Source organism: Balaenoptera musculus, chromosome 1, assembly GCF_009873245.2.
Source record: "Balaenoptera musculus isolate JJ_BM4_2016_0621 chromosome 1, mBalMus1.pri.v3, whole genome shotgun sequence".
Taxonomy (NCBI): Eukaryota; Metazoa; Chordata; class Mammalia; order Artiodactyla; family Balaenopteridae; genus Balaenoptera; species Balaenoptera musculus.
This window is the reverse complement of record NC_045785.1, coordinates 108,272,303-108,290,314: the sequence shown is the minus strand read 5'-3', so window position 1 is coordinate 108,290,314 and position 18,012 is coordinate 108,272,303. Positions and strand designations below refer to the sequence as shown.

Sequence of the window (18,012 nt, the reverse complement as noted above, 5' to 3'; positions counted from 1 at the left end):
GTGCCAGGCCGACAGGTCAGGGACATAGTTTCTGCCAAAGTCAAATCTGAAAGAAGCGATCTTTTTCAGGTGAACTTACTTGGTGGTCATTTGTCCTGAGTGGAGAAAGGCATATTTCCTGGGTTCATGAAGTTAGTGGACAAAGATTGACCTTTGTTATGAACCTTTGGGATCTCCACTCTGCTTTGCATAATCGCAGATTGTTTTATTTTGAGTGGTCTTATTTTTTTTAATTTTTTTGGCCGCGCTGCTTGGCTTGTAGGATCTTAGTTCCCCGACCAGGCATCGAACCCATGCCCCCTGCAGTGGAAGCGCAGCGTCCTAACCATTGGACCGCCAGGGAAGTCCCTATTTTGAGTGAGTTTAGATATCAGTTTGCTCCTCCCATTTCCTCAGCTAGCATCAGAATACTAGTCAACTCTAAAGTTATTCAGTGTATAGTATTCATTCATTCAGTAAAATGTTTGCTGAGAGCTGTGTGCCAAGCACTGTGCCAAGGGATACATGCTGGGGATACATTAGTGGACAAAACACACAAGCTCTGTACTTTCAAGAAACTTTTATGTTGGAGGAGGAGGCTAGACAGCAACCAACTAAAATAATTTCAGGGTATTTCAAGTGCCAAGAAGGAAATAAACAGGCGCTATGTAAGAGAATAATGCAGGTGGGGAATTCTTCAGGGTGGTAGTCTGCTGCTTCCTTCCATTAGTTTGGATAAGCAAACTGATGGGTAGAAATGTAATACTCTAGAAAGGTAAGGAAGAGCATTATTTGGAGTGGTATTATGGTTTTGTGGTTAATATAGTAGTTAAGAAATTAATATAGGTGAAATGGGTGAACTGTGTGTAATGGATGGTAACTAGACTTGTGATGGTGATCACTGTAGTGTTTATAGATGTTGAACTGTAATGCTAGACACCTGAAACTTATATAATGAAAGGAAAAAAAACTAATGTTAATGAGAAATTAGGAAACTAAATGTTACTCTTCATAATAAATTCTACTGAAATGAATGAGCTAGGATAGTTAGTTTCCCCATTTGGTTAGGAAGCTGCTGAAATTGGGCTATGATCATCCCGTTCCAGTGTAATTTGGGCCTTATGTGTTTATTTCCTCCTCAGGTGGAGGCCTGAATTTTGATCTATGTCCTCCCTACATCAGCTGCCTGAAAGTACTTAATGATCACATGACCCTGGACATGGATGCTGTCCTGTCAGATTTTGTCCGTTCCACAGGAGCAGAGCCAGGGTTGGCCCGAGATCTCCTGGAAGGTAAGGAGTCTTTGGGGGAGAATGAGAAGAGAGAAAATAAGATGTGATATTTATTGTTAGGATGATTTGGAACATTTAACGTGATCAGAAAGACACTTTGTGTATGGTAGGCCTTACATTTAAGTTACTTCTAATAATCTACTTTGTGTATGACCCACCATAATTTTAAAATGCAAAATTCCCTTTTCACCTTGAATTTTTGGGTAGCTTTCTCCACTGTCAATTTAAGCTCAGGTAATGCAAGTGAAATCTGATATTAGTCCACTAAAACCATAGTTTTACATCTGTAAGACTTCCTTTTTATGTATAAATGATTAGATTTTCATGTTTTTTGTCTTTCCTTCCCTAACTTGTATGGGTCATTCTATATAGAGTGGATTAATTTAATGTTTTCATTTAGCTGCTTTTGTTTACTTATATCTGTATGTATACGTAAGTGTGAATGTTCTAGATTTTAAGGTCCTTTAGGCTTGGCATCATGTCAGTAGGATTCTTTGTTTGGAGTCATAGTTAACAGATGCTTTTTGGTGAAAATATATAATGACGCAAATAGGTGAGCCTGTGGGGAAAGGAGCAAGTTCTTAGCACACATAGGTAATTTTCTAGGTTGTTAGCCCTTAGTAAGGTGTGGCAATATGACATTTACTTAGCCACCTGTGAGAATAGTGTTGGTTTGGAAACAGAAGATCAGGGTTTAAATTCTAGTTTGCTAATTCAGTATGGCTTTGCTCTTAACTTGTATTTTCAGTTTCATCTCCTACTACCTTCTCCCACAGTTCCTGTGCTCCAGCCAGGCCTGACCTGTTTCCTTTCCCTGATCATATTAAGTTATCTCCTAAGTCTGCAGTGTCCTTTCCTCCATTATTCTCTTGAAATTCTCCTCCTCCTTCCGGATTCAGCTCAAATGCCTTCTCCTCCTCTTGTAACATGTGTTGAACACTTCTATGTATTCAATATGTGTGAGGCACTTGAAATATATTACTTTATTCTCACAACCATTCTGTAAAATAGGTTTTATTATCCCAGTATTACAGCTTAAAAACTGAGGTCCAAGAAGTTAAGTAGGATTTGAACCTAGGCAATCTGGTTTCAGAGTCTGACTTTTAACAAGTGTGTTACTAGTTAATGCTTGCATGTCGTCTCCCTTTCTCTCACACACACCCATGTGCACACACCCTCATACTATGAAAGAAAAGTTGAGGGTGCTGTGGAAGTTTAAGACAGAAACCTAATTTGGATATAGAGTGCAGAAAGGCTTTTTCTGAAGAGGTGACATGTGAACTGAACACAGAAGGATGCACAGGAGTAGCAAGACAAAGGGATGTAGCACAGAGTGTTTATGTAAAAAAAGTAGCTTATACAAGGACCCTGAGGTGGGAGAGAGTTTGGCACTGACAGTGAGTGAGGTAGGAAGAGTAGTACAAGAAAGAGTGGTAGGAAGCTGGTTAGATAAGCAGGAAGCAGAATATGGGGGTCCTTTGTAGGCCATGGTAAGGGTTGTGCATTTCAGTGTATGTTCGGTGGGAAGCTGGTGAAGGATTTTAATCAGGGGAGTGAAATGATTGGGTTTGAGTTTCTGAACAGTGCACTGATAAAAGATATGGAACCGATTTGAAGGTGGCCAGAGATGAAGTGGTAAAATCAGTTAAGAATGTTGCCATAGTTCAGGTGAGAGGTGATAGTGACTTGGACTACAGTGGTAACAGAAGTGGGTAGATTTAACGTATAATTTAGAAAGGGAACCAAAGGACCTGCTCCTCATTTTCTGTCTCTATCTTTCTGTCTCTTGCTTTTTCCTTTGAAAGTTAACTCTGGTTGTAGTGTAAAGAACAAATTATAGAGTGGAGGGACTAAGAGTAGAGAGACTAGGGAGCCCCCTCCCAAAATACCAGGTGAAAATAGGAGGACCTGAATTGGGGTAGTGACAATAAAAATGGACAAGAAAGAATAGATTTGAGAAATGTTTCAAGGGTACAGACAACCTTGAGAATTGAATAGGTAGTGAGGGAAGAGGAGGAGTGGGGTCTGGGGAATGGTGAAGAGCTGAAATGACTGTAGTTTCTGGCCTGGAGGGGTTGTGATGCCTTTACTGATTTAGGGAATATAGAAGAAGGAGAAGAAGCAAGCTTTAGGAGGGAAGTTGATGGACATTCAGTTTTAGACTGTTGACTGTTAGGAGGACCTGATTTTAAGGACTTTAGCAGACAGTTGGAGATAACTATCCAGTGCTCAAGACAAATCATTTATTCATTCATTGGTTCAGAACAAAAGTCCTCCATTCTTTAACAAATATTTATTGAGTACCTATTACGTACTAGGTTCTAGATGCTTGAACGAAACAAAACAAACAAAAATCTCTGCCCTTACATTCTAGCCTGAGAGATAGTCAATAAACAATAAACATGATAACCAAGTAAATTGTAAAGTACATAGTATAAGGTGTTAGGTGCTGTGGAAAATGGTAAGGGGAATGATGAGGTAGGTTGTGATTTTTAGTTGGGTAGTCAGGGTAGGCCTTATTAAGAGCGTGACATTTGAGCAAATATCTGAAGGAGATGAGGAATTGTCTGTGTAGATATATTGGAGAAAGAGCCTTCTAGGCAGTGGGAATAGTTGGTGGAAAGGTTGTAGGTGGGAGCAGTCTTAGCACGTTTCTGGGAACAGCAAAGAGGCCAGTATGACTGATGCAGAGTGCAGAGTGAGCAAAGGGAGTTGGAGCAAGTGGTGAATCTAATGGCTCAGAAGTCAATTCATCTGGCATGGATGATTAATACAGCTTAACTGGAGAATTATAACAAGAAGCATAACAGCAATGGCAGTAAATACATATATAATGCTTTCTGTGTGCCAAGCACTGTTTTAAGTGCTTTCAGTTAATTTAATCTTCTTAACAATCCTATGTGGTATCACCTCCACTTTCATAGCCAGGGAAGTTGAAGCACAGAGGAAAGGTTAGAAAAGTAGGCTAGGTCATAGAAAGCCTTGAACGTCAGACAAAGGAGCCTAAACTTTATTCTGTAGGCAGTGGTAAGCCACTAAAAATTTGATTATGGAACTGAAATGATCAGAATTGTGCTGTAGAAAGATTAATCTCATGGGATCCTTTAGAGTAGATTGGAGGTGGGACACTAGGTGATGTAGGAATTGAATTAAGGTGGTGACAAATGGAATAGAACAAAAAGAAGTGTGAACAATTATGCAGTATGTTATTTATTGACTAATTTAACTAGAGAAAGCAACTGAAAAATCTGCTGTGACAAATCTATCCTTCAGGTGTTTTCTTCAGCAGAGTAGTGATTCTTAAATTTGAGGGGAATTAACAATTCCCTTTGATAACCTGATGGCAGCTATAAGCTCTTTCTTTAGAAAAATGCACATACCTATAACTTTGTATACAGTTTCAGGTGGTTTAGGACGCCCCAGAGCACATCTAGGCTCAGAACTCTCTGGATCTCAGAATTAGGAGACCTGGGCTTGAGTCCAGCTGAGGCCCTGGTGTGAAGTAGCTGTGACTTTGGGCAAGTAACTCTACTTCTTTAGGCTTCATTTCCTTTATCTGTAAAATGAGGTTACTAGGTCTCCAAGGGCCCTTTCAGTTCAGAGAGACAAATTCTGTATGCACACGGGGCTTTCTTAGGAAATAGGCAGTAAGTAAATAAAGAAGTTGTGGTATTCCAGATTGAAGTGTTTGTTATGAAGGAAATTAAAGTAGGGGAAGGAAAAGGAGAATGACTGAAGTGCGCATGAGTATATGCTCGCTGGTTTTGATAGGATGCTTAGAATGATGGTTCTGTATCTTTCCTCAATTTTTCTATACTCTCAGCGCCCAATTCACTTTTTGCTTTGTGTCCTGACAGGAAAGAACTGGGATGTGAGTGCCGCCCTCAGTGATTTTGAACAGCTACGTCAGGTCCATGCTGGGAACCTGCCCCCACCGTTTAGTGAGGGGAGTGGTGGCTCCAGGACCCCTGAGAAAGGGTTTTCTGATAGAGAGTCTACTCGCCCTCCCCGACCCACCCTACAGCGGCAGGATGACATCGTTCAAGGTATTGGGGTGCTGAGGGCTGTTTCTGTATGCGGAGTAGAAAGAAAGGGAGGCAGCTGCTGACCAGTCAGAGAATTTAGTGATGCTTTGGAGATGATTCCATTCCTCCCCCACCTCCCCAGCCAAATGTTCAGAGGTGACCTCAGTCTGTCCAGATGCTGGAACCCCTCACTTTCTGCATCTTGAGAGCCATCCTGTATAAATGCCTTCTTCAAGGAGACAGAGGAAGAAGAATAACGATCTAATTGTTGAGATAAGGTACACATAAAGATAGAATTCAAAGGATCACTATCATCTACCCCTTTGGAGGACATTTTGTTCATATTTATTAGTATCTGTCAAAATTTTTAAATGCATGTATACTCTATCTCAGCAATTTTGTTTCTAGGAATTTATCATATATGTGTTGTGTGTGTGTGTGTCTGTGTATGGTGTGTATACTTTTAAATAAATACATACATACCTAATTCATAAATAGACACAAAGACATGTAGTGTAAAGCTTGAAAGTTAAAGCTTGAAAACAACTTTTAATTATCCATTAGTAGAGGAGTGGTTAAATAAATTGTAATCCATATTATGGAATACTTGGCAGCCGTTAGAAAGAATTAAGTAGAACTTGATGTGCTATTTTGGAAAAATCTCTAAAATCTATTGAGAAAGGTAAGATGCAGAACAGTATATATAGCATGTTCCTGTTTATGTTTTTAAAAATTATTATAAAAGTTATTTGTGCTTCTATGTGCATAAAAAATTCTAGGAATTCCCTGGTGGTCCAGTGGTTAGGACTGCGTGCTTCCACTGCAGGGAGGCATGGGTTCAATCGCTGGTGGGGGAATTAAGATTCCGCATACCACGCCACACGGCACGGCAAAAAAATTCTAGAAGGATACAAAACGTCGCCTCTGGGGAAGGGATCAGGAATTTTGAATGAGAGGGACATTTCTTTGTAACACTTCAAACCTTTTGGTAGTAGTTTGATTTTTTACCATGGGCATGTGGTACTTTTAAAATACCTTTAAAAAGAGTTTAAAAAATAACACTATAAAATAACTTTAGACTAACTTCTTACTTTGTGCATCATCCCTGGCAAATATTGGGTTAAGACCTGATACCCAATATAATTTGTAGCTCTTTCTGATAGTCATTATATATAACTCAAGCCATGCAAATGAATTTTAATCCTATACTGAGCAAATTATGATCACAATGGAATATTTGCTAGAGAATTATAAGTGCCATGTATTCAAAACAAATGAAATAATTTGGGGCACTATCTACATTACCGCCTTCCTCTGTAGTATGTTAAGTAAGAATTGACTACCTATAAATTTCTGATAAATATGAGTATCAAGAAAAGTTATAGTAAATAATGTAAATAAATGTTATTGATGGTAGATAAGAAACTTCCTGAATGTGTAAGATTTGTCATTAATTTTCTATAACGGAAATCCTTTTCTACATTCTCCAAGGCCCTGAAAATTATCAGAGAGATTATTTCACTCAGTCTAGCCAAATGAAACTCCATTTCCCTTATTCCCTTTTCCTCCCACCAAACAATGACTAAGTTGCCAAATGAAGGGTCCCTATTATGTTGGGAAATGGAAGTGGAACAAGACAGTGTCGTGGAGAGAAGTTCAGGCAAAAGGGTAGGAAGAGGAACGTATATTTGGTGCTAATGTGAGTGCCTGTGAAAATGCCACTTTCTATGTTTCTCCAACTGTATTTGGCATGAGAAAGAGGGTCATGACATTTGGTAGCCAGTTAGACTTACAGTTTTTCCCTGACTGGAAATCTTGTAAAGAGGTAACCATCACCTCATGAGTGGAAAGTTCTCTGAGTGGGTTGTGTTTGTTCTAAGGTGACTCCATTTCTCATTGCAGAAAAACGCCTGTCTAGGGGCATCTCCCACGCCAGCTCCAGCATTGTTTCCCTGGCCCGGTCCCATGTCTCCTCCAATGGTGGGGGTGGGGGGAGCAGTGAGCACCCCCTGGAAATGCCCATCTGTGCCTTCCAGCTTCCAGATCTCACTGTGTACAATGAAGACTTTCGCAGCTTCATAGAGAGAGACCTCATTGAGCAGTCCATGCTGGTTGCCTTGGAGCAGGCAGGTCAGTGAGCACTTCCTTTCCCATGCTCTTCCCTCTGCTCTCCACCTCTAGGCAGCCACGCGGAGGGGCTGGGCTTGACAAGCAGCTTCCAGTCTAAGCCTGCGATCTGACTGATTGCAGTCAAACTCGGCAGTCAGTCAGAGAGACATGTACTGAGCTAGGTGCTTCTTCAAGTTAAAGAAAGGACACAAATAAGACACTTTCCTCTGGAAATTTCCTGTTTGATTGAAGGAAAACCAGATACACATGTGAAAGGCCTACAAATCAATACCTAAAAATCAGTACATGAAAAAAATACAAATGAATTATAATTGGCTCTGGAACACCTTGTAGACAGAAAGAACCAAAGCTGTAGATGATGCACAGTGATGATTAAACTAAGTCACATTTATTTATACGAACCTTTCCCAAAAGATTTATTTACCTATACAATTATGTTTGTCTTAAATTATATTTAAAATTTGTTGGTATGATGGGTGAGGCAGCTGGGATTTCTGGGAAAGCTAGTCAGTTATTAAAAACCTCCCATGGAAGAAGGACGGGGGGTGGGAGGTGGGGGCACAGAAAGGAAAGTCTTGTTTTTCATTTTGTGCCCTTCTATACTAATCGTGTGCATCTATTTACAATTTTTTAAGTAGTAAGCAGTTTATCTGACTGCTGTGATTATAGGCCAGTTTTTCTCTCAGTAGACGTCCAGTAATTTAAGAAAACTTTTAAGCATCATTCATAAAACATTTTCCTTATATAAGTAATGGATCAGCAATTGTAGGATGACTACAGAATTGAGACTCATTTTCTTGGGTATTTTAAGTACTTTGTCTTATTGCTCATGTCTTTAAAGTCATACCACATACATGGTGACATGCTTACTGTCATATATGCAGATGATACTTGCATGACACTTTGAATATACGTGTTGGGTTGTTTTTCTTTTACTGATGATAGATTTGTGCTGACCTTTATTGCTACAGTGTCTGCTGGTCTCCTGACCAGAGTGAAGAAATCAGAGCCAGACCAAGTAGCCAACACAGATTTCGACCTATGACCTAGGCCTCATCATCCAACCCAGGGTTATTCAATCTTAGCACTACTGACACCTGAGACCAGATGATTCTTTCTTATGTGAGCTGCCTTGTGCATTATATTGTGTTTAGCAGCCTTCCTGGCCTCTACCCACTAGATGACAGTAGCATCCCCCCACCACCTGTGACAACCAAACAGATTTCCAGACGTTGCCAGATGTCCCTTTGGGGACGGAATTGTCCCTACTTAAGAACCACTGATCTAACCAATTGTGCTCACCAGTTTCTGATGAACCAGATATAAGTGAAGAAGATACACAGAGTAATAGAGTGATGGTTTGATTTTGGATAGGCTTCCTAGAGGAGGCACATTTGGAGTCTGTTTTAGAAATAGGGAAGTAGGGAGAACTTCATGCATCATCTGCTCCTCTCCTTTTCCTCCTGTTTCTGTAGGGCGTTTGAACTGGTGGGTGAGTGTGGACCCCACCTGTCAGAGGCTCCTTCCTTTGGCAACTACTGGAGATGGAAACTGCCTCCTGCACGCAGCCTCTCTTGGTGAGTCTTGAAAATGGTCCTTCATTCCCTCATAGAAAGGAAGCAGTAGTTAAATCTCATGTGAAGGACTTGATCCAACCATTCTTTTTTTTTTTTTTTTTTTAATTTTTATTTATTTATTTATTTTTGGCTGTGCTGGGTCTTCGGTTCGTGTGAGGGCTTTCTCTAGTTGCGGCAAGTGGGGGCCACTCTTCATCGCGGTGCGGGGACCGCTGTTCATCGCGGTGCGCAGGCCTTTCACTATCGCGGCCCCTCCCGTTGCGGGGCACAGGCTCCAGACGCGCAGGCTCAGTAGTTGTGGCTCACGGGCCCAGCTGCTCCGTGGCATGTGGGATCTTCCCAGACCAGGGCTCGAACCCGTGTCCCCTGCATTAGCAGGCAGATTCTCAACCACTGCGCCACCAGGGAAGCCCTATCCAACCATTCTTGATCTCAGACAGAAGTGATGGCTCAGAGCAAGGCTGTGTGTGTGCGTGTGCGTGCGCGCTCACTGGCGCAGGAGGAGATGGAAGAGAGCCCTGCCCCGGTTTTTCAGTCTTGTTGAGGAATCGTATGGAGTACATAGGCCACTCTGAGAACTGGCCCCCAGAAGTAATGCGCAGCAGTAAGCAAGCAGTATACTGTATGTGTATGCATATAATTCCACTAAGTATTTATTCTTTTGGTATATAAAAAAGATACGTTTTCATCAGTCCCCTGTGAAACTTATTATTATTTTTTAATGTATGTCTAATCTAGAATAATGTATTTTTCTTTTTCTTTCTTTTTTTTTTTCCAGTTTTATTGATATAATTGACATACGGCACTGTATAAGTTTTATACAGCATAGTGATTTGACTTACATGCATTATGAGATGACTACAATAAGTTTAGTGGACATTCATCATCTCATGGATACAAAATTAAAGAGATAGAAAAAATTCTTTTTTCCTTGAGATGAGAACTTTTAGGATTTACTCTCTTAACATCTTTCATATATAACGTACAGCAGTGTAATTATATTTATCATGTTGTACATTGTACCCCTAGTACTCAATAGTCTTGTAAATGGGAACTTTGTACCTTTTAACTACCTTCATCCAATTCCCCCTGCCTTTGGTAACCACAAATCTGATCTCTTTTTCTATGAGTTTGTCTGTTTTTGAAGTATAATTGACCTACAACACTGTTATACCCTGGCATACAACATGGCAATTCAATATTTCTATACATTTCAAAATGATCACCATGTTAAGTGTAGTTACCATCTGTCACCATACAAAAATATTACATAATTATTGACTTGTTTTCTTTAAATTGTTGTGCCTATTTATAATTCAATATATTATTTGCCTTAGCTTTTAAAAAAAGTCCCCATTTTCCAACCACCCCTCAAGCTTTGATGCTGATTGCTATGTGCCAGACCCATCTTATCTGCTGCTACTCTGTATTTTACTTTATTTATTAAAAAAAATTTGTTTTTAATTGGCCGCACCACGAGGCTTATGGGATTTTAGTTCCCCGACCAGGGATCGAACCCAGGCCCTTGGCAGTGAGAGCGAGGAGTCCTAACCACTAGATGGCCAGGGAATTCCCACTCTGTATTTTAATTTGTTAGACTTGGTATCACGAGTAAAGGCTTCTTGTCAGGAGTTTGTAGGATGTGGTATATCCCCCACTTTCAGGTTCTCAAAGTTTCTGAACCTCCAGAATAGGAACATCTTTTCTTTCTTGATTACCTTTCCCCCAAGTCACAGCAGGGGTTTCTTTGAACCTGGGCTTCAGCCTGATTTCCTTCATGCCAGGGTCTGTGTATCATAATTAATAAGTGGAGTTGAGTCAAGGTAGGGTGTCTTAACCATCATGTTTTCTTGCCATAGGGATGTGGGGTTTCCATGATCGGGACTTGATGCTACGGAAAGCTTTGTATGCACTAATGGAGAAGGGAGCGGAGAAGGAAGCATTAAAACGGCGCTGGAGGTGGCAGCAAACTCAGCAGAATAAAGAGGTGAGGGAGCTTGGGCAGGAGCACCTTGTTTCCCAGAGTTACCTAGTGGAAACGCTCAGTGCCTACCAGTAGGAAATGTCTCCTACTTAGGTGCTTAGGTCAGTGTTACTCCTCTTGTAATCCTGGAAATGGTTGAAAATTCAGATACCACCATAGGGTACATGCCTTCTGATAGAGTTATGAGAACTGGTGTGGGGAAGTGGAGATTTGTAGAGGAGGTACCTAACGTTGTGCTTTTCTATCCAATAGGCACTCAATAAGCCTTTAGTGGCAGTCTTTTGCAAAATGAAATATGACATGCTCGTAGGATTTTTGTGTTGTTTTGGTTTTTTTGCTTATAATAAGGGTAGACCAATTTTTAAGGACTTATGTTTTCAACCATTATAGAAATGTAAATGCATAAAAATAGTTTTGGCCATATATACTGTTTGTTTTTCATATGTTCAGTTTATTTGTTAAAAAATTGTAAAAGCATGAGTTTGAATGGTACTTCTTAGAAGTTCAGCAGATGTTGAGTTGAGTTTAATTGGTACTTCTCAGGGATTTAGTAAATGTTGAGGCTGCTTTCGTATAAGAAAGCAACACTGGGAAGTTCCCTGGTGGTCCAGTGGTTAGGACTCTGGCGGTTTCACTGCCATGGCCCAGGTTCAATCCCCACCACCACGACGCAGCCAAAAAAAAAAAAAAAGAAAAAAAGCAACACTGGACTGTTTGTACTTTCCATCCCTATTACGGGCTGGGCAAAATATGGCCTGTGGGTCAAATCCCACCAACTGTTTTTGTTAAAAAAAAATTTTTATTGGAACACAGCCTCCCCAACTCAATTCATTTACATGTGTTTGTGCTACAGCAGCAGAATATAGAAGCTGCACATTGCCCCACCGCAAAGCCTAAAATATTTCCTGTCTGGCCCTTTACAGAAAAAAGTTTGCCGATTCCCTTCCCTTTAATAATGACGTTATACAGTTACATAAAGATAATGAATCTTCCTATTTCCTTTTGCCCTGGTTCTCTGTCTTCTATGTTTATCTCCTGCTCTTCGTGTATATCTTTTTTATTTTTGCCATGTATATAAAGCTGGGTGTTTCTGGCATTGATATGGGAATATCTCTTCAGAAACTTAATTTCCAGCTTCTTTTCCCTCTCTTTTTATTGCTCTATCATAACTGGCCATAATATAGAACTAACAGATTTTTGTTTGTTTCAGTTATTAGAATTTTATGTTCTCAAGATTTAAAATATGGAAGTAGAATGTGTTATGTTTCCTTCTCAAAAATAAAGAACTCAACCTTAAAATTAGGATGATATTAAGATTAGAATCCGGTCTTTGATCAGCCAGTCTGCCCCAGAAGATTCCTGAGGGAAAGAAATGCACAGGGGCAAGGCCAAGTAAACAGCATTCTTTATTGCCACCAAACCCCCTGGCAGTCTGGTGAGCTGAGCTGGACTATGTGGAGAGCTTTTTTTGCCTGAGCTAGAGCCAGACTAGAGTTTGCCTTCCTCATTGTTGAATTCAGGCTATATCTGAACCTTAGATTTGACCACTTCAGAGACAGGAAAAGACCAAACCAGGTCATGCCAGCTAGTAAAGTAGACATGATAGCCACAGTCAGAGGATAGGTAGGCCCAATTCCAGCTATATTAAGCTGTTATAGTTACTATTTTAAAGGTGGGGTTAGATTATGATGGTATTTAGCCAGGAGACCCAGAAATACCCAAGTTCTATTCTTGGTCAGCCATCTATTCCCTCTCAAAGTCCTCAAATGGAAATACATGCCTGGAGGATAGTAGATACTGAAGGAGCTATCTTTTTCCTCCTTTTCTCAGCACATTGAAAGTTCCATATGGAAACGAGATAATTGTTTTAGCTCAGACCATTCATAGCATTACAGTGGGGTGGGGAAGGGGGTGACGGACTGGGGAGCTACTTTTAGCCAGTACCAAACACCAAACAAACTAAATTGGTTTTGATTTCCCAGGCCTCCTTGTTTTGTTGTTGAAAATGGTGGTAAAACACAGTAAGAACATTTTCAGCCTAGGAGGGCACACCACCTAGTGGCTGTGTGTATGAAAACAGCAAACAAAAATAGGTGAGAGCAAGAGGGAGGCAGATCCTCATGAATGTGTATCAGGGACCATTTATCAGAGTGACCGGAGCACCCCGTATATAACCTGTGCATTGTTCTTTTGTATTTTTAGTTGAAAAAATCTGTGATAGAACTTTACACATTGAAAATAGCGTTGTCTTTTTTTTTTTATTGTTAAAGTAAAATGTGGTCACAATAGCTCTTTAATTCCTGTTATATTTGTTCTGATACCTCTCATGTTTCCAGTGTGATCCTTTCTACTATGTCAATGTGTGTTTAAAGTATAAACTCATTTTAACACTTATATAGGCCAAATATAATTAATAATACAGATTTTCTTCCAAATCATCATATACATCCTAAAGCCAATATGGTATTTTAAGATTGTTTGTACTACGCCTTCCGCTCCTTTAATAAAAATTAATAGTTTTACTGAGCATGTATTTACTGATTACTGATCACATAGTAGGTACTAGGCATATTGCATAAAACATGGTCCTGCCTCTTAGGAGTAGTAGTAGGAGATGGACATGTAAATACATAATTGCAACAAAGTAACAGGTTATGACTTCTAAGATAGAAGTCTACATAGCAGTTGAGGAGGGAGGGCACAAAGGAAGGAGTGAGTGGTTGATGTACCAGGGAGATTTAGGAAGGGCTTCATAGAGGAGTGATACTTGAGTTCTTTCCTGACAGTTGAGAAATTGTTCACGAGGTGGATATGGAGTGGGCTGCTCCAGGCAGAAGGAACAACCTAGGCAAAAGCTCAGAAGTATAAAACAACACGGTGCATTCAAGGAACTATGACTAATTAAATGGTATTAGAGAAGTGGGTTGGGAGCCAGGAAGCGGAGTGTGTATGCTATGCTTAAGGAGTTTAAACTGTATCTAATAGGTAATGACAGGTCTTAAAAGAATTTGTGGCAGGAAGCAAACATCATCAGATTTTAATTTTAGAAAAATCTTTCTAGTAGCATTGTAGAAAATGGATCATAAGAATGTATGACTGGAAGTAGTAAAACCAATTAAGGGTCCATTGCAGTAGTTCATGCTTAATAACTGTTGACTAAAGGATCCAGGTATGGGATGGGTGAAAGGAGAGGAGTCGTAGATAACCCCCTGGTTTCTAGTTGGGTGTTTGGGTGATAGTGTTGTTTACAAAGGTAGGAAAAAAGGAAGAGAGGGTTTTTGAAGAGGTAGAAGTTCAGTTTTGACTGCACAGAGTTTGAGGTAGTCATGGGCAGGTGGCAGTCTTCAGTAGGCAGCTGGATGTGAACATAGAAATTAAGAGGAAATCTGGGCTGGAGAAGAAGATTTTTGAATCCTGAGCATGTAGATAGCAGTAGAGGAGATTATAGTAGTAGAAAAGATAACCTAGAAAGAACCAAGGCTAAAATCAGTGACACAACATCAATATTTTTGAGGTAGAGTTCAGAGAGGTAAGAGAAAGTAGTGTTGTGTGAGCTAAACGAAAAGAAAGTTTGAGGAGATCAAATGCCACATGAAGGCTAAGAAAGATAAGAACTGAAGAGTTTGCTGAATTTGGCAATTAGAAGGTCATTGTCTTTGCTAGAGTCAGTTAGGTGAAGTAGTTTGTGGGGGTGAGGGAGGGGGCATAGGCTGGAGGGCAGATGCAGAAGCTAGACTGCAATGGGTCAGAAAAGAATGGAAGAAGCGTGAGTGATCATAGACATTCTTTCATGGATCCTGACTATAAATGGGAGAAGAGATTGGACTTTGTAGTACAAATTGTTAGCCAAGTGGTAAGAGAATAGGGAGCAGAGTAACACGAGTGAGTTGGAATGGCTATTGCCTCTTGAACCTAGCCTCTAATTGCTTGATATTCCTTGCCTGTCTTTCACACAGTCGGGGCTGGTATACACAGAGGATGAGTGGCAGAAGGAATGGAACGAGCTGATCAAGCTTGCCTCAAGTGAACCCCGCATGCATCTAGGTACCAATGGAGCCAACTGTGGTGGGTAAGTATGTCTAACTGGAGGAGCAGGAAATAATCTTTGCTGAGTTCTGTGTCCAAAGAGCTCTGTGCTAAGAGGATGTTAGAAGGAGAGGAGAGAAGCCATGGCAAGGGCACAGAAGGGTGTAACAGCATGGTACATTCTAGGAAATACAGGTAGTTCAGTATTGCCAGAATATATAGTATGTGGCGCAGAATGATAGATGAGGCTAGGCAGTCCAGATTTTTGTGTGCCATGCTAAGGAATTAAAATTGTATTCTATCCAGACTTTGGGAAACTGCAGGACAAATGACGTGGTTTCCTCAATAAATAAAGACAAAGAAAACAAAAAGGGAGAAAGAACCTAAGTTTAAAGACACTTTAGAGACACATCAACCAGCTGGAATGTATGGACATTTATAAGACAGTTGGGGAAATGTGAATAATATCTACATTATTGTTAAGTTTTTAAAGTGTGGTATTGATGGTATTGTGGTCATTTTTAAAAGGAGTCTTTTACTTTTTAGAGACTGAAACTGAAGTATTCATGGATGAAATTATATGATGTCTAGGATTTGCTCCAGAATAATCTGGTGGGGTGGCGTGGGTGTGGAGGCCATCCCTAGGAAAATATATCAAGGTCTAGGTGAAACAAGATTGACCATGTGTTCATAATCGTTGAGGCTGGGTGATGGATACATGAGAGTTTAGTATAATATTCTTTCTAGTTTTGAATATGTTTAAAATTTAAAATTTTTCTATAGTTAAAAAGTTAAAAAACTATAACCTATCCAAACTTTATTGGGCATAAGAATAATCTGGGAGGATTGTTTAAAATGCAGATTTTTGGACTTCCACCCTAAAGAAGTCCAGTTGAGTTGGACTGAGGTGAGGCCCAGAAATCTGCATTTGTAGCAAGCACCCAATGTTGAATAACATTGCTTTAGGGGGCAGGAAGCCACTAAATTGTGAGTTTTTGAGTGACGGGAGCAAATTCATGTATTTGAACACACTGACAGCAGAGTGGATGATGAAGCGGAGGGGAGTAGTAGTAATGGGTGTGAGCAAGAGTGGTGGGTTGCAGATAGGCCAGAGGAGACAGTTACAAGAGACACTTAAAAGATGGAATTGGTCAAGCCAGGTGATTAATTGAAGATGAAATATAAAGAACAGTAAATATTTCACAGATTTCTGATTAGGCTACTAAGCAGATGGGTGAGGCTGTTCTTCAAGTAAGTGAACATAGAAGGAGGGATTTTTGTTTCTTTCCTGTTGTGTTTTGTTTTGTCCTTTTTTGATAGGACATGGGGAGTGTGATGTTTGGGTGGTTGTGGTGCATGAAGTGATAAGCAGGGTGAAGCTACACAGCTGTACACTGAGCTACTGGACAAAGAATTGGGGAAGGTTGTTGAACAAGATGGGTATTAAGAGAGGGATTACGTGCCGATTCCTAAACTACTTGAACCTTCATATTTCTTTTCTTGTATTTCCCCATCTGTGAAACGAAAGTAGAAACAGCCATGGTAGCATAAAATAATCAGCTGTGTGTGTGGCAGCCTTAAGACTGGAAAACAAGGAAGGGACATTGTTTTTTCTTCTTTGCAGAGCTGGTCTTCATGGGTCTCTTGTTTTGTTTTCTTCCCTCTCCCTTCCACTGCACTCCTTCCTCTCTCTCGCCTCCTGCCACTCTAGGGTGGAGAGTTCAGAAGAGCCTGTGTATGAGAGCCTAGAAGAATTCCATGTTTTCGTCCTTGCCCATGTGCTTAGGAGGCCCATAGTCGTTGTGGCAGACACCATGCTGAGGGACTCTGGCGGGGAAGGTGAGTCAGTCAGTCCTCACTGTACCCTGAGCAGCCCTATCTGCAGAGCCTTGGGCAAAGCACTGGAAGGAGGGCAGGAAAGGGGTTATATAGACCCTTGGGGAAAAAACAAGGTATAAATTAGAGCAAGGCAAAATTCTCATGAGATTCAGAGTAAAGCAGCTGAGGTTAATTGATGTGGCTTCTTAGGAAAGAATTATTAAACATGGGTTGGAATGAGAGGGGGGCTCAATTGGCAGAGTGGGGTGGAGGGATTTCCCACTAGGCAAGAATATAGCCTTAATAATAACCTCCGTGGTTTCCTGCAGCATTCGCCCCTATTCCCTTTGGGGGAATCTATCTGCCCTTGGAGGTTCCAGCCAGCCAGTGTCACCGCTCCCCTCTGGTGCTCGCCTACGATCAGGCCCACTTTTCTGCACTTGTGTCCATGGAACAGAAGGAGAATGCCAAGGAACAAGGTGCGGAATGCAGTGTCTGTGTCTCTGGTGTCTTTTGGTCTGCTTTATTTTCACTTCGAAAAACTGAAATGAGAGAGAATGTAGGAGGAAAGAATTAAGTGACATGCAAGCTCAGACAGTGCATGTTGATACGGTTTTACTAAGCTATAAGATATACAGAGGTTTTAAAATTAAAAAAAAAAAAAAGGTTTGGAGAAAAACACAGCCTGTATTCCCTGCTCTGGAGTAAAGAGCTTATACAGTAAGCTCATAGTACCTTCCAAATGATGCTTTGCTATATTTGTCTTGATAATGACTTTGAATTCCCTGAATCTCCGTTAACTGGCAAGAACATCATGGGTGCTAGCTGACTGGTGGGAAGTCATGGAGATTAGTGGCCTAAATTGTGTGCTGGGTTACAAGGGAAAACCTGCCTGTTAAGTTTTTAAATGCTAAGGTAATTCACATGTTACGAACTGAGAAGTGACTGCAGTTAGAGACCTTTGGTATGGTTCAGCCTCCTTTTCACTGAAGTCAGTCTGTGTTCAGTTGCCTTCCTCTCTTCTCAAAGAGACTCCTTGATCATGTTTCTTTCCTTCCCAGCTGTGATCCCACTTACAGATTCAGAGAATAAGCTGCTGCCCTTGCACTTTGCTGTGGACCCTGGAAAGGGCTGGGAGTGGGGCAAAGATGACAATGACAATGTCCGATTGGCCAGGTGAG

At 40.7% G+C, this 18,012-nt stretch overlaps 1 protein-coding gene across 2 annotated transcripts in view; it reads left to right on the top strand.

The window, feature by feature from the left end:
• OTUD7B (OTU deubiquitinase 7B) overlaps nt 1-18,012 on the top strand; it is a 56,538-nt gene that overhangs the window by 29,775 nt on the left and 8,751 nt on the right. For both annotated transcript variants that reach the window (XM_036844355.1, XM_036844347.1), the window contains exons 2-10: nt 1,122-1,271; nt 5,129-5,317; nt 7,199-7,426; nt 8,902-9,003; nt 10,863-10,990; nt 14,944-15,056; nt 16,725-16,852; nt 17,161-17,310; nt 17,893-18,007. In XM_036844355.1, coding sequence (XP_036700250.1) covers nt 1,187-1,271; nt 5,129-5,317; nt 7,199-7,426; nt 8,902-9,003; nt 10,863-10,990; nt 14,944-15,056; nt 16,725-16,852; nt 17,161-17,310; nt 17,893-18,007 — 1,238 coding nt within the window. In that variant the 5' untranslated portion in view covers nt 1,122-1,186. The remainder of the gene's footprint in view (nt 1-1,121; nt 1,272-5,128; nt 5,318-7,198; nt 7,427-8,901; nt 9,004-10,862; nt 10,991-14,943; nt 15,057-16,724; nt 16,853-17,160; nt 17,311-17,892; nt 18,008-18,012) is intronic.